Raw genomic sequence first — 16,581 nt, 5'->3', positions numbered from 1 at the left:
AGATTTTATCTGCCACTTGCTTAACTCAAGTCATAATCAATGCTCTCTGGGGTTTTATGAGCAGTAAAATTTAGACTGTCAATTACAAAGACTGCTTAAAACCCCTAGATCTAGCAGACAGGAAGGAGCACAGAATTGTAAGCCAGGAACTGAATCAGCATTAAAGAAAATTATGCAAAGGTAGGATACACGGAGGCAATCTCCTTCCTCTCTTGAGAAACCCAACAGTAGCTTGCCTGGTGCTAATTCTTGACTCCTAGCTGGGACAGTAGATTTGGATGATCCTGACAAGCATGCTAAGAACACGCGAACAGTCAGAAGAAACCCATTTAACAGCAACAGTTCACCGGGCACATGAATATATGCAGTCATGTGCTGCCACCTTCTATAGTAGAAATGTGGCTACAGTCCATAGCTATAGCTTAAAGAAACATGCAGATGAGCCTTTTTCTCAAGCTCTCCTCAAAGCCAGTTTGTAACATGGTCAACTCAAGAGGACGTAAAAGCCACTAATGCAGTGTATCTCATTCACAACATCTCAGCAATAAGGCCAACCAGGAACTATATCTGTGGGGAGGTAAATGCATTGTTCACATCACCTTTCTTCGTATCAGTCAACTAATCTGGCTATGCAAGGAATCATCTCTTCAGTTTGCATGGTGAGATGGGCTGGCTCGTACATGCACACATGAGTGCATGAGAGAGAACACGTCCTACTGCTTTTTAAGCCAATAGAAAACATCAGAGCTGTTCTTTGAGACACAGTTGGCACACCACTGACCAAAAAAAAAGTTTTCACATAGCATAAAACAGGTGGTAAGGTGGCTTTTAGAACCCTGTCACACCCCCTAGGGAAGAAGACAAACTCATACCTATCAAAACCTGTAATGAAAACAAACTTTGATGGGAGAGAAATCACTGCAGCATGCTATAATTATTCTCTTTCACCAAGGTGATTATAGCAGCAGTTTAGGGGACCCATCACAAGAAGGACACCACCACACCAGGCACAAAGGAACACAGTCTCTCCCCTGATATGCTAAAACAGGAGTTTGCAAAGTGGGCAACTTGCTTCCCCAAAGGCTGCAGAACCCAGTCTAGAGGGCAGATGGTGCTCCCCCATCCCCACAGAACCCTCCAACAGAGTAAATTCAGCAGGGAAAGCAGCAGGCAGGCTTGAGCAACACTGGTATGGCTTCAGCTTCAGCATGCCTTTTGGAGGGGCAGCAGCTATAAGACCCTCTCTCTGGGCCCAAAGAATGTTAAGAAAAAAAGAGGCCCCTGCCAATGCCCATTTATACCTCAACCCTCCATTCTCAGTGATATAATCTCTAGTTTTGTCTGTTTCCATCATTGTGTATATGAACAAGAAGGAAGAAGGACTACAGAGTCAGGCATGGCTGTGATAAGGGAAACTATTTCACCACTGAACTATCCTTTGTCTCCACTGTGTTCCAGGGTCCATTTTAGCAGCCAGAGGTAAAACACTCCATATTTAATTTTTAACCTTCTGGGCAATCAATAAATAAATTAAAACATTCTTCTTGAAGGAAATTACTGGTTTTGACAACTGGAAAAGCACATTTCTAGAGAAGGAAGCCAGGCTGATGGCTTCTGCAAAGGGACATGCTGTGCATTCGCTCACCACCCCTTAACTACTGCTCATTCCTCAGTCAGAACAGAACTGCAAATGCAAATTATTCTCCACACAATCACACAAACACAACTTCAACCATAGCCTGGTGGACAATGAAACAGGAACCAGTCTGAAAGGATCCATATGGGACCCACATCAGAGATCTTTAGCTTGAATGCCTGAGAGGAACACAAATCCCCAGCCACCTGGTTTGGTGATTGCAAAGCTGGAAGCAATTGCTGCCCAGCTGACTCCACAGTCCATGGAGCCAGAGATAAGCAGCTAACTTCTCCACATTTGAGAAGTAACAGTGGTATATGCGTGTAACTTTCTGGCAGGAGATGGCAGATGAAAAATCCCCACGTTTCCTGCTCAGCAGTAGGTGGGCACAAGTCATTCCACGTGTGATCTCCAAAGAGCCCTCCAGAACCCAATACCACTGCACCTCTCTGAGCTTGCTTCTGCCCCACACAACTTATACTGAAGGAGCAAGAAGACACGCAAGCCTTCCCAGAAAACATGGGAGAGATGGGGAAGGAGTGTGTCCTCTCCCAGCAACATAATTGAGGAAATAGTGTAGAGGAACTGGAGAAGATCCGTAAGGAGGAAAATTAATTGACACTGTACCCAAAGAGTTCAGTGAGGAAAACCACTTGTTTGGCTTCTCCCAGGTGTTGGGAGAGTGGATCTGGACCAGAAGAGTCAGGGAAGCAGGGCACTCTGGTCTACAGGAGCTGAGGCACAATACAGGGATCATTACAAGGAGGCAGCCTGTGCAGAGGTAATATTAATGCTTCAGTAAATATCGACAAAGGAATTAACCGCAGGGTCAGAATTTAGATTAATGAGAGAGGTCTCCATCATTTCATGTAAATGTTTCTCCTGCCAGAGCCCTAAGTCACAATTACTCTTCCTCAGGCATATGCACAGAGGAAACGTGAGGCTCTGGCAAAAATGTATAGTGATAATAGGGGAGGGGAAGATAAGCAACTGCACTGGTTACTGAGCAAATCCAGCTGCAGAGAGTCACAGGGAGCAGCAAACAGGGCTGTACAGGGTCTACACCTCACACTTCCCAGCAGCAGAAACCTTATCCTGCTGCTCCGGTCTACTTGCCTTGAGGGGTGACTGCCTGGGAGGCAGTCCTCAGGGCTCAGCTGCAGTCCCACGCCCAAAGAGCCCCAGATGAAGTTGTACTCCACCTGCAGCCTCCCGTTCACTCACCATGGGGCCTCAGTCACGAGATGCTCCCCTTGCACCCAAGGTGATGTTACACTTTCTCTCATATGGTAGAAAATCCCTTACAGAGCTGGCTTCACATCAGATGTGAAGGGTGGGATGGGAAGCAGACACGCAGCACACCTGAAGAGCTGGGGTGGTTTTGGGATGTGAGAAACCTGTGCTCAGAGCCCACTGGCTTCCTTTCTCTTCAACCCCTCACTCCACAAATTGAAATCAAGAAGCATTAAGTCCAAATCAGACCACGGCTTTGGGAAAGTAACCTCTCAGAGTCAGAGAGCAGAAATATTCCTGCTCTGGAGAGCGATAAACACACAGGCTGGGGGCTATTAGCACATTCAGAGTGGAGAGCCCCTTTTCTGCTCCCCCACTGTAACTTGCCATGAGAGCTGTCGGCAGCAGCAGCTAGAGCAGGTTTAAGTGACTTGCCTGGCAGAGCAGTTTCATTAGCAATTTGGAACCATGCCGTGCAGAAAGCCGCATTGTTCTCAGATGTTCGACTATCAATCTGCATAATGAAACAGGTGATAGGAGCTCTTCCCATTCAGGCAGCTGTGATTGGAAGGGATTCAGGGATGAGGGGAAGGGGTTATATCTAATTGGCCACAATTAATTTGATGAGAATTTTTTTTCAATATATTGTCTATCACCAAATGATTCCTACAGAAAAGCACATCTGCACTTATTTATCTGCCTGACGTAGGCCCTGTTTATACTGTAAAGTGTTTGCCAATAGCATTGAAAGCAGTTACTCAAACTCAGCAAGCTCTCACAACAAAAACGCTCTTTTATATCAGTCAATCTACTTTTATACTGCTTTGAAAAAAAATAATCCCTGCTGGATAACATAATTAGCTGGCAAAACTTGATGTGAGTGTGTGTGCATGTGCATATGTAATGCCTTAACCTTACACAGCTTCTCTGGGAGGGCTCCTTTTACTTTGTAAGGCCCAGACCTGCAGTTTAAATTTTCTTCCATAGGAAGCTCCATAGCTCAGGTTCACCAAAATGAGGTCACCAGGTTCAGCTCCTCTGTTAGCTGCAAGTCCAAAAGAGCTTCAGCAGATGTTAGGTACTCTAAATTCAGTTCATTTGCCCAAGTGTTGAATGTCAAATGGAGATGCCCAGGGAAATTTCACCTTGGGAGCAGGTCTCTCATAGCCCCTGTATGAGAGATTTGCCAGCCACCTGAAGGTATTTTGGATACTCTGGTGCACTTAAATTGGCTCTTGACATCTACATTTGCACAAATGAATCTAGTCACTAGACCACTCATCTCTCAGGTTCTCCCACCAAAAGCACAGGAAGCCAGCCACTGTGGGTAGAAGAGAGCCCAAAGAGCCCACCACTCCCTTGAACTTGCCCATCAGGGCATCACTCACAATCTTTTGTGCAGGCACCTATAAGCAGCACTCTGCTTGCTCTTTTGGCACCTGTATAACCAGCAGATACATGTTGTGGCCCAGGCCAAATATCTCTTAAAAAAAGACAATATTTGTTAGTAACTTGCAATGTAAGGTTTAGTAACATCAGACAAGAAAAGTCCATGCTTGAGTGCGTAAGATCTCAGCACTGCCCAAACATCCTTGATTGTTCCCTCTTGCTGTGGTTCAGCTGCATGTTACTGCTTTCTGTTCGCCCCTTTCTTCATTGTTTGAGAATCCAGTCAGGCTACTTGCACAGAGGCTTCATCCAGAACTTGTGAAAAATTAAAGGGTAGGTCAGTGGTTTTTAGGTCAAACTCTGAGGTAACTCTATGCCTACACTCAAATCTTGATAGACTACGCAAGCCCACGCTAACATGTCTTGCCCTATCTGGCCTGCTTTGGTATCCTGCACTTCAGCCAGGAAATGAACTCCTTCACAGTTAATGGATGACTAAACGAGAGGAGGATTGTCTTTTTCATACCCCCAAAATATGTCAATTTTGCCCCCAAGCTGCAACATTAACAGTGCCATAGAATAACAAACCCTGTGGCCCTGAGAAGATGTTTGGTCTGTCCCTCTCTGTCCTGATGGTCTTTCCTAGAAATGACCATTCCTGACAGCTCTTCATGCAGACTGCTGTGGAAGATGGTTGGTGTTGGAGATTCCTCCACTTTCTGGACAACTTGCATCAGGGCTTTTGATTGGAAACTTCTTCAGTGTCTGAACCAAAGCCTCCCTGCCGCAGTCCAACTACAATATTTTCTGTTATCATCACTACGGACAGGGAATCAGATTAGTCTCTTCTTCTTTGAAGATGCATTTTATGTTTTTGAAGACCGTTGAGCTGTTTCTTGTCCATGTTCTTGCACTGGTGCTAAAGAGGCCCAGTTTCCTCATTCTCACTTTGCAAGCTGTACTATTTAGACCTCCAACCATTCTTGCTGCTGTCCTTCAGCTGTATTCAATAGGTCTTCCCCTGACTTACCTTTGATCGGCAGAAATGTTCTCCATGTCCACTCTACCAAGAACAATCTGATCAGGACCTCAGGATGCTGAGAGAACATTACACTAAAAAAGCTCACTGCAAGACAATAAAAGTATTGCTAGTCAGAGTTAATGTTCATTATCACTCTCCTCAGTGCCTTTCTATGTTACATCCTTTCCCCTCTGTCCTTCACTCTTGTCATCTGCAGCTTGCAAGTTCTTCAATGCTGTAACTCTGTCCCAATTTGCATTCAGGTCGTGACCAGTTTGTTTCTGGAATGTCAATCATCACTGCCAGCACCGTCTTCAGGGATTTCATTGTATTCTTTTTATCCATGTTGACTGTGAACACAGGCACATCCATACAACTGTGCTCCATCATGAGTCTTGGTAGAGGAATTGCTCTACGGAGTCCCAGAGTAGAATGTGCTCTGTTGGTATGTTGGTGCAGGGCACTTTTACATTGCTATGACAGCATCCCAGCTAGGAGTGAGCCAGCCCAACAGCATAGGCAGAAAATCATGCCACAAATCTAAATCATAGTACTGGTATGATAACCTGTGAGGACAGCAGACTAAAGAGAGAATGCTGTTCATTCCTCTATTGCTCATTAATCTCTTGTACAAATACTTCTCAAGCTTCATTCCTAAAGCACCCCTCCCCCTTCTGCACAGTCATCTAGTTTTGACACCACAGCCATTTCCAAGTGCCTACAAGTTTTCAGATCCTCCTTTTACCCTATGTCTGATTTCCTCTCTTCTGCATTTCCTCACTATATCACCCTCCACCTACTCAGCAGCAGCTGGAACTCCTCACAGCTCAGAATCCAGTCACCACATCAACTCTTGCTGATTGTTGGGCCCAGCCACAGAACTCAGCCCTGAGAATGAAGTGCAAAACCCCACTTCCTTGTCTTCACCAGGCAAACAATACGCACTTTGATTTATAAACAAAACAAAGTAAAAAAAGGAATGAACAACATCAAATCCAATATAAGTCAGTTTTGGGAGGACATAAGAATACCTTATGCTCCCTCAGACTTCGACTTTGTGGTTCATCTTATTATTCAATACCCAGTGATGTTTCAAATTCTCTGGTCTTGCTTTGCATAGTGCTTTCACCCATGAATTCCTCTAGATAAGTCTGAGAAAGGAGTTATCAGTTAGTGCAGCTGACTGCAGCAAAGCTGGCAAAGAATTAAATTAAAGTCACTTTTAAAGGAAGATGTAAGGTGGGTCAGACCCACAAACAAGAAGAAAAATACCTATGAATATCTGGTGGTAAAACAGGGACATGTGTGGGTCAGGGAAGGAAACAGAGCAACCCAGCGACAATGTAGAGGTGAAAGGGGGTAGATGAAAACAAAATAAAGGAGTTCAAATATAGCTACTTTAAAAATAGTTGTCCTTGTACAACAACCGAAATGAAAGCAGAGATCCAATTGGTGGAAGAAGCCACCATCACATTCAGTTATTGCCAGAGCATTGCACACAACAGAATTGTGCAGCGTTTTTGCAAGCTGGATTGCTATGTGCAGACCTGCTCGGTGCCACTTCTGCACAGAGCAGAAAACTGCAAACCTTGGGCAGCGCAGTGTCACCCCAGATAGATGGCTTTCCAAGGGTCCCACATCTTCCATAGCCAGACCAACATATGCATGCTGGGGCCACAGTACCTGTCTGCTGACCCAGGCATTGCAGATACACTGGGCCTCTGCAGCCACTCTGGGATCAGACCATCAGACGTGCAGATGGAGTCCAAAAAACCAGATGTCTTCTGGGTCTTCCAAGTATGTGAACATTACACAGACTCTGCAGCTTTTCCACACAAAAGGTAACACTAAGGTTTTAAAACTTCCTCAGGACACATTTGGCAGGCTATAGGCTTCCAGTCAGTCACACAACTAGGTGTTCCTCAAGCTTGACCAGAGAATAACATCCATAGTGGAATCACTGAGCTTCACCAGCCAAAGATGAAAGCTCCTTGCATAGCCCTAAAATTAGTAGTTGCGGTATCAGATGAGCACAGTCATATCTGTTGCAATTAAGTGGGCTATGGGATCTTAGCTACGGTGCACTTAGCTTCTGCTTGCATTCATGTAGACGAGATCATCTGTTTACCCCAGTATCAAATCATGCAATGTTTTCCATCTTTGGGAAGTCAGCTTCCCTGGAAGCTAAATACAAAGGGGCAAAACGCACCTACCGAATAATCCCAAGCGAGTACAAACCAGAAATTAGCGAGGCAGAAAGATGCTGGTTAGCATGCTCATGTTAATATCATTAGAAGTGTAGATGTTCATTCAGAGGGAGAAAATTAACTGATGAAAAAGGCCTTGAGAGGTGGTAGCTAAGTACAGAAGAGTTTGAAATCTGCTTTGTTTGCACATGAGACAGCTGGTTAACAAATTAAGAAACACTGAAAAATTCAGAGGACGTAGTTTGGTGGGGGAGCAATTAAAATTTTCATCCATTTTTACCGAGGAAGCAGGTCAAAGCCTCTTATTTTCTGAGCTCTAATAGTAGCCGATCTGCTTCAGCACCTTGTATGCTGGTACCAACCACTAGGCAGTAGGGTGAAACCCTGCGCAAGTTTGGCAAACTTCCCAAAGACTTCACTGGGGCCAGAATTTCATTCAAGTAATTAGAAAAGCATAGTCAACACATTAGTGTAATTTTTTATGCATCTCTGTAGGAAGGGAGGCAAAGCAAAACTCAGGACACTCAAGGCAGGGCAGCTGGGGCATTCCAGCACCATCCTGAATGTGGGAGATAATGCTTTCCATTAGAATCATAGAATCATAGAATAGTTTGGGTTGGAAGGGACCTTAAAAATCATCTAGTTCCAATCCCCCTGCCATGGGCAGGGACATCCCACTAGATCAGGCTGCCCAAGGCCCCATCCAACCTGGCCTTGAACACCTCCAGGGATGGGGCAGCCACAACATCCCAGTGTCTCACCACTCTCATGGTGAAGAAATTCTTCCTAATGTCCAGTCTAAATCTGCCCCTCTCCAGTTTATATCCATTCCCCCTGGTTCATTCCCCACAAGACTTCTGAAGAAAGTTGCCTCCCGTATGCAAGGAGACAACAGCAGAGGAATGAACCACTTATCACTTCCCTTGTGAGTCCCGGTGCACTGAACCAATTGCACTTGGAACAAGCATGCCTGCTGGGCCACTGAGACTCAGGGGAAGTTTGACCTTGAAGAGCCGAAGGCCTGGGAGAAGCAGGACTCCTTTCGACCAGGTGAAGTAAAAATACCTGGGAAGATACAACCTGCCAAATATATATCAAGTATGTGTATCTACATATAACTTCAAATGTCAGGGTCACTAAGCATAAGCAAAGGGGGTAGGCTGTTATATTTTTTTTTAATCCTGTAGATTTCATCCTCTCATCCCTTCCGCACCAGCAGTTCAGCCCTGATCATTCAGATGAAGGAGGCCAGCTCTCATCTCTCAGGCTGCCAAATCCTGGTGGCAGGGCTATTGTCTTTTATTTGACTGCAGACTGCCAAGTACATTTACGGCATCGTATAAATAATAAATAAAAATATTCATTGCTTCCTTCTCCACTGACTTGTACTGATGTGAGAAGCAGGACAATCCTTTGCTTCCCCCACTCCTCCCCACCTTATGTAACTCTCCAAAGACAGCTTTTTCCAGACTGCCACACAATTAGCACAGAAGCGACCAAATTTGCAGAGAGCCTCCAAAGCATTATCTCCAAGACATAATTAAAAGGAAGATGAAAAGAAAGAGTCAGTGGTGGCCAAGGCCTGGGAAAGGCCAGGATAGCATGGTGGGGGTGATGCAAAAGCTGCAAGCTAAGGACTAGGCTGCAGCTCTATAGCTGACATCCCTCCTCCAGTGACTTCCATCCATGCTACCAGCAAAGTCCAAGGCATTGCATTTCTCCCTTTCCAGTAAGGATGAAGTAAGTCTATGGTCTGACTCTAAGTATCCCTTCCCCTTTTATCTTACCTGCTTAAGTTCCAAACTGAACTGCATTTTAACTGGAACTAATCCTGAAGAGCCCCATTACAAGTTTTTACTGCCATTAAATCCCTCCAGATCAACAGAAAAGAGACAATCCTGAGAGACGTGAGTCACAGCTGAAGCTTATCAGATCCTCCTCACCTCTACTACGCAGCACTGAGCTTAAGAAAATGAGGGAGAATGGCAAAGAAAGTAGGACTGAAGCAGGGGGAGAAAAAGCATGCTTGAAAATCCACTGACTTTAAATATTTATAGCCTTAAAACTACTGAATCACTTTTTAGAACACAGGCACAGAGGTTTGTTCCAAAGATCTCAGAAAGCACAAAAATCATGCCAATCTGAAGAGTGCAGAATGACTAAATCTAAAATAAATGTACCCATCTACAACTGTAAAATATTATCTGAGATCATTTATGTACACAATAAATTTAAGTCAATAGTGAGAAGATCTATTATACTAACATACGATAAGCTGTAGATATTTTAATAGCTATTTATTAAGATGAGGACTTCAGCATAATACATAATTCTACAGATATATACAGCACTAAGCAGCATTTATAAATAGTTCATATTGTAGTAACCAATGATTTACAGAGGTGTAGAGAAATCATCAGATTTTAAGGCATAACATTTCAGAGTATCAGAGCTCTGCGTTTTCTATCTCCACTACAAACCAATGTTTGTTATAATAAGTGCTAATTGGTAACATTAATCTTATATATAAAGGTTAGATTTAAGCAAAAGACTGAACAGAGTTCAAGTTATTTACAGGAAGATGCTCTCCCAGAGAAGCGCTGTGGAAAGAAATTCAACTCTACCTCACGATGTAAGGCTTGGGTGTTTGGTCATCTCCTTGGGTTTTTTTGGTTTTTGGTAAAGTAAGGTGATTGGACTCCAAGCATTTTTTAAAAATTTCTGCTTTATCACAAGAGGACAGAGTTGAAAGTGGCATGGTCTTACATCTGTCTAACTATCCCATACCTTCACAAAGGTCTCCTGACAATAACAATGACTACTTTTGAAAGGACTGCATATTTTCTGCTTTTGGACACAACCACATAAAACTTCCTTTGCACATTCAGAAATGTGCAAAACTATCATAAATAGCAAACGTGCAATCCCATGGGAGATTTGTACTGCTTCCAAGCCATCCAGTTAGACAATCTTCCCCTTACAGATCTTACAAGCTACAAGATTGACCCTCACTTTTTGTCCCCTTGGAAAATTTCTAGCTGACAGATATACGCACTCTGCATTTTTTCTAGACTTCTCCAGAACAGGTATTTGTTGTACAAAAGCTGCAAGCTCAGAAAAGCATTTAACTTCAACCATGTGAATAATAGCCCATTGACTTTAATGTCACCACTCATGAGCGCAAAGTTAAGCACGTGCTTAAGTGTTCTGCATATCTGGGATCCTTGTATAATTTACATTTAATGTGCTGCAGAGTATAATGTGGAAAATAATTCATTTTTCAGTTTCATGGGCAAGCATCTATTACTGCAGATTCTTTTCTGAAGGTTTTTTTCAGTGACACTTTTGCTCTGTATCAACCTGAAATGTTTTATTCACTTCAAAATAACGCCTGTTGTTTCGTCTTCTAATTATCTCCTGCTATCTCCTTCCACTGTTACAGAAAAAAGAAAATCTTTATTTTTTTCTTTTTAATGTAGGTCAACTTCATGAGTAGTCCTTTTAGAAAATGACAAGTCAAAGATATATGTCAGAAATATCAAACAAAATATTTTATTTCAAGTATACAAAAATGAGCCACTCTGGCAAATATCAGAATTTCCTCCTGTGCTCTTGCACTCTCTGCAGTAAAAATATTGGCTAGTTTTAACTCCAAAATGTATTTTTTGAGAAAAAATCATATCTATTGAAAAAAAGAGCTGACCTATGCTGCATAGGCCCTTCGTCTCAACATTTCATTAACAACTTAAAAAGCAAATAAGTCAAATATGTGTGAAACTTCAGCCACCTATATTAATTTGCAGTCAGGCAGAAATCATTTCTCTCCTTTTTATGTCAATTACAAAATTACCATTTAGATACTTTATTAGCTTCTTTGGCATTTGCAAATAATTTATAGGCATGGATACTATTTTTTTGTATTATTAACCTATTGCATTCTAAATTATTTTATTTAAATGCACGGCCGACTGTCCACATTCGTTTTTATTCTATTACTACTGTAAATAAATGGAAATTACATATAGCAACTAGATTATTTCACACATTAGCTCATTTTATATAATCTTTCCTATATTTATTGCCTTCGTTAGACTGAAATACCGCAGGCACTTGTTTCTCTAATGTGTCTGAAGCTCTCCCATTATTGGAAATTGGGTTATATCTCCTGATATACAGTTAGTTGAAATCCAGACCTGGGCACCAACTGCAGTATTCTGCGACAGGCCATCTTGCCAGCAGGGCTTTTGCAGGGGGTCAGAGCCATAGCTGCCCCCTACATGGACCCCAGATGGATGCAGCCCAGCAGCGTATGCAAGGATACTCCAGCTGGGCTTGCTGGCACTGCTGCCAAGCGGCAGAGCTCTGGCCACAGAGCTGAGCTGGCGAGCATGGCTCCACCCCTGTCAAGACCACATCCAGCTACTCCACTGCACAAGATGGACCACCAGAGGCGGTGGGTGCTGGTTTGACAACTGTGCCAGAAAAGAGTGATAGAGCACGCCACGAGAACAGCAGGCTGGAAGAGAGATGCTGTCAGAGCAGCTCTTTGCCTGTAGGACTCACAGAACAAGTGAGTCTTTCAGGAGGAGCGGGTTTCTCCTCCCTCAAACTGCCCACAGCTGCACCAGCATTAAGAGTCACAGCTCAATGTATTATTTAGCAGCTGCAAGGGTTAACATCGGGGAATTAACAACCATGGTGAGTGGGTTCCTGTCTTAGCTCTGGCACCAGTTTTGGGTAGCTGAGCACAAAGGGGTGGCACTCAGCAAGGTGAGCATCACATGGGGCAGAGAGAGCAGCAGTTGTCACTAAACTCAGTACAGGGAGCTTCCAGCCACCATCAGTCCAAACTGCTACTCTGGCACAGAGACATCCACTCCAGCCCAGCTCAGACTGGCCTGCTCAAGAATCCACACAGCACAGCAGGGACATGACCTTAGTCACTTAGGCATGTCATTAAGAAGTAAATACTGGGGCACAGTCAAGACACCATGTAAGTCCTTAGACATCTGGAATGTTTCAGCCCACTTTTCTAGGGAAGCTGCAGGTCAGCAGCTGTAGGCACCTCTCAGAGCAGCTCTTCACAGGCAAGGCCCAATGAAGAGGGTCCAAGGAGGTTCTCATGGTGTCTGTTGCAGGATGTAGTGAGCCTGACCGTGACAAGTATTCTGCAGTCAAGCACACTAATAGATTTTGTGACTGCATCTGGCATTTTAGCTACTGCACAATGCCAATGGGATGCCTTCTCCAAGTACTGTCATGCTACAAAGACATTTGCAAGCAGATTTGTGTCTAGGCAAGTAGGAACAAAGTCCCTTAAAATAACCAGCCCTTTCCCTACCAGCTTGGACCTCTGCTGAGTCCTTGTGCTGGATACAGCTGCCCTTGCCAGCTGATGTGGCAGACTAAGAGGTTGATCTGCATCACCTCTGCTATGGACACGAGATCACATATTGGAGAGAAAAGAGACGGGAAGCTAGAATCATTCCTCTTGGCCACCTGCCACTGGTCAGTGACTGCCTCCTTTGCAAGTCTGAACTGGCTAATTTAAGGAGGTAGAAAAAGGGAGGAAGAGCACAGCACATCTCCATCTGCCCCGCACATGGCTGCAACCTGCATACTGGCCAAAGAGTTCATTGACAGGGTGGGCAGGGGAGAGTGAATTGTAAACAGTATGTGAGCTTTGGAAGAATGCAAAGAGAAGATTCAGAAGACTGAATTCCTCACAAACCAGGGCATTTTGAAGCAGTGTGACAGATGGCTCGATGGCTGCTCTCAAACTCTGCAGGGTCCACTGCATGTCCAGAGAGCGGAAATCCATAAGCCCAGTAGATCAAGCTCATTCACTCACAGCTTTCGGATGGAGATATTCCCACCTGTCTTAATTTTCTGGAGGTGGCAGTTGCCTTGAATTTTTAACAGCTAATTTTCTTCTGATTCCAGGTGCTCTGGTAGACAGTAATTTTATCCAAATGTTGCACTTGCACTAGCTATGTTTGAGGTATACCGCAATGATCTGAATATGTACTGCAGCCTTCCTCTTCCCCAGGAAACAAAGTGCTTATGCGTTAGGACAGCAAAAGTAAACACAGGTATGTTCGCAAAGAAAAACAGAAGAAAATTTCTTCAATCCAATACACACAGGCTGCCCTAGAGCAAAACCAACTAAAATACACCCAGAGACCTGTATCCAAAGGCTTTGTGAAGTTCCAGGAGCTACCACTTTCAATTGATATTTCATGCACATATCTCTGCAGGTATGAAAAATATCTTGAAAAACGTGAGAATGAAAGTGTGGGGCTCTCCATGAGCCTAGACACAGCCTGAAACAATAGATCACAGGTATGAACTATCCATTCAGCTCAGACAGTTGAAAACCTAATGATGACAAACTAACGTTAATGCTAATGGGGCTGAATGGTTTTGAACAGCGCCTTTCAAGTTTGAGGCAGTCTACAGTTTATAAGGAGTCTCCGCAACAACCTCTGCCTGGCAGAAAAGAATCCACACACACACCCCCTCCTCAACATAGCACATTGCAAAGGTGGAGACAGCATGAAACAAATTGAGGTTGAAATTAAAACAAATAACAGGAGCACTTTCGCACAGATTCTATTATTCTGTGTCATATTTCATTCTAGGGGAAAAAAAAAAACAAAAGGTAAAAAACCACAGAATTTCCAGCCCGCTGAAAAGGACACAGGGGGCTTGGAAACAATTTATTTCCAGACTATTATGGGGGACACAAGAAATAGTAAGTACAACCAGTCTAGCAGTAGCAGACAGACACTTGCAGTCCTCTTTTTGCTGCCATCCCGAACAGCAGCGTGCGCAACCTATTGCTGGTTGGTGGTCCTACTATGGTATGACCCCTTAGGCAGCCCAAGTGATTAACAAATTCAGCATGGGCAACTGAGCCTCCGAATATTAAATTCCTCACCACACACCAAAAATAAAGGAGTGTGCAAAGCTTCAGATCCTCATGAACCAAACAGTGCTACCCTGCATGCATGAGCAATCTCCTCAAAATCCTCAGTGTGCAGAGCCAAGCAAAAGCAAATGCTCTGTGAAGACAAAATGCAGTGCATGTAAACAAGGCAGTGAAGCACACACTGAACAGGAAAAGATTTCTTGTGATAAGCTTCCAAAGGCCTCAAAAAATGACAGTATAACTTCAAATGCAAGCAATAACAAATCATCAAAGCCACACTGATTCACCCCCAAGGGCAGAACTTGTGCCCATAGTAAACTAAAAGACCATCATTGCTAGCTTAATGGCCAGCATTCCCACACAAATTATTTCATCCTGAAAAAAACAAGTTGCAGCCATTATACACATCATCTTCAAAGCTCTATTAATTCATTTCTTGATGACAATTAAGGTGCGGTTTGGGAACATGCAAGCAAGCACAGTTCAGTTCTGTTTCTAATTCATTCTTGAAGCACTTAAAACATGTAAAAATTGAATACCAATAAAGAGCAATTGTGCTATTGAAACTAGGGACTGAATCTATGATGTGACTCCGACAATAAAATGAACACTCTCCCAGTAAAATTAAAGACAAGAGGGTATATCAGCCTTTTCCATGGAAAAGGCTGCTTTGTGAGTTTGGGTGGATCCATTACCTTTTTGTCACTCAAGCCAGACACCTGGTCCACGTATTCCTCTTGGATCATGAAGGCAGCCAGGTTGGCAGTGTAGCTGGCCAGAAAGATGACAGCGAAGAAGGCCCACACCGACACCATGATCTTACTAGTGGTACCCTTGGGATTCTGCACTGGCACAGAGTTGTTGAACACCAGCCCCCACAGCAACCAGATAGCTTTGCCAATGGTGAAAGAGGGACCTCCAGGCTCTAGAGTGATTGAGAAACATGATCCCACAGTGAGCACCTCAGAGTAAGTGATCTGCGTTTCTATTCACACACACATCTTGACCTCAGAGTTAAGAGCAGCGTTTATTCCCACACAAGATGAACGTCCACAGCCACCCTCCCACCTATGTTCATGCCACATCTCAGCAAAGTGTGACCCTGAAAAATGATTTTTTTTTTAAATGTCTTCAGGCTTCCGTGTTTATTCTGTCTCAAAGATTTCCACTGAAACCTCAAATGAGGATTGCTTTTGTATCTGACCGGAGTTTCTGAAAGCCAATACTTTTTTTTAATTCATGTTGTCATCAGAAACAGAGTTTGCTCAGAAAAATTCTGTCCTTGTTTCTAGCTATTCAAGAATAATGTTGTAATGTTGTCCTTGAACCCCTAGCATGCACCTGTGCAAAACATGGCCTTCCCCATACTTGTACAGGTATAAAGATGAGCATCATCTGAAATAACAGGCCTCTACAAATACCACTGCAAGAAGATTTTGTTGCCCCGTCTGTTGAAGACACAACCCAGAGAGAACACAACTCGCTCTCCCATGTTGTGTGTCTAAGGTACATACATAACAGAGACACATACTCTAGTTTAGCTCAGGAAAATCAGCAGCTCTGCCCCAGGTAGTCCAGGAACAGATCTAACACTTTAAAAGCTGCCATTTCCCCCTTATACACTTTTCAGTGGGGAAACTCATTCATACTCCAAAAGCCATGTGTGCTTATGAAGCACTAGGCCTGAGAACTTGTGAAATCCTGCCTGTGTTCCAGCAGTCTCATATACCTGGAATATGCTTGTTTCATTAGTGGGAACTCCAGCCAAAATTTGCTCAACTTGAACACAAGAGGAGCTGTCAGGGAGACTGCTGATGCAATTACTCTAAGGATCCTGCTTCAGACACCAAGAAGACCCTCATAGGATGAGAGCCTCCTGGAACACAGTTCAAGGATCTGTCACTTCTCCGATGGTGCCAACTTGGCTGTGCAACCTTTTGGGTTAGTATCCTATGGTTTAGGATGGCTGACTGGTCACGGACACCCTATGTTCAGGCAGACTGACTAGTGCCTAGCGCTGCTGCCTATGGTTAAAGTTGTCTCCAGCAGCGGAACAAAAGGGAAGAAAGTTTTGACACTTGTCTCCAAACTCCTGTGAGCAGGGAATAGCACTAACTGTATAAGTAACTTTAAATAGAACTGAAAGGTGCAAGGGGCTCATTTG

At 43.7% G+C, this 16,581-nt stretch overlaps 1 protein-coding gene across 2 annotated transcripts in view; it reads right to left on the bottom strand.

Annotated features, from left to right (window-relative positions):
- GRIN2B (glutamate ionotropic receptor NMDA type subunit 2B) overlaps window positions 1–16,581 on the bottom strand; it is a 215,385-nt gene that overhangs the window by 11,479 nt on the left and 187,325 nt on the right. For both annotated transcript variants that reach the window (XM_009556593.2, XM_054056467.1), the window contains exon 9: window positions 15,113–15,342. In XM_009556593.2, the coding sequence (XP_009554888.1) occupies window positions 15,113–15,342 (230 nt within the window). The remainder of the gene's footprint in view (window positions 1–15,112; window positions 15,343–16,581) is intronic.

The sequence above is a fragment of the Cuculus canorus genome, chromosome 1 (genome assembly GCF_017976375.1).
Source record: "Cuculus canorus isolate bCucCan1 chromosome 1, bCucCan1.pri, whole genome shotgun sequence".
Taxonomy (NCBI): Eukaryota; Metazoa; Chordata; class Aves; order Cuculiformes; family Cuculidae; genus Cuculus; species Cuculus canorus.
This window is presented reverse-complemented; position numbering and strand designations above follow the sequence as displayed.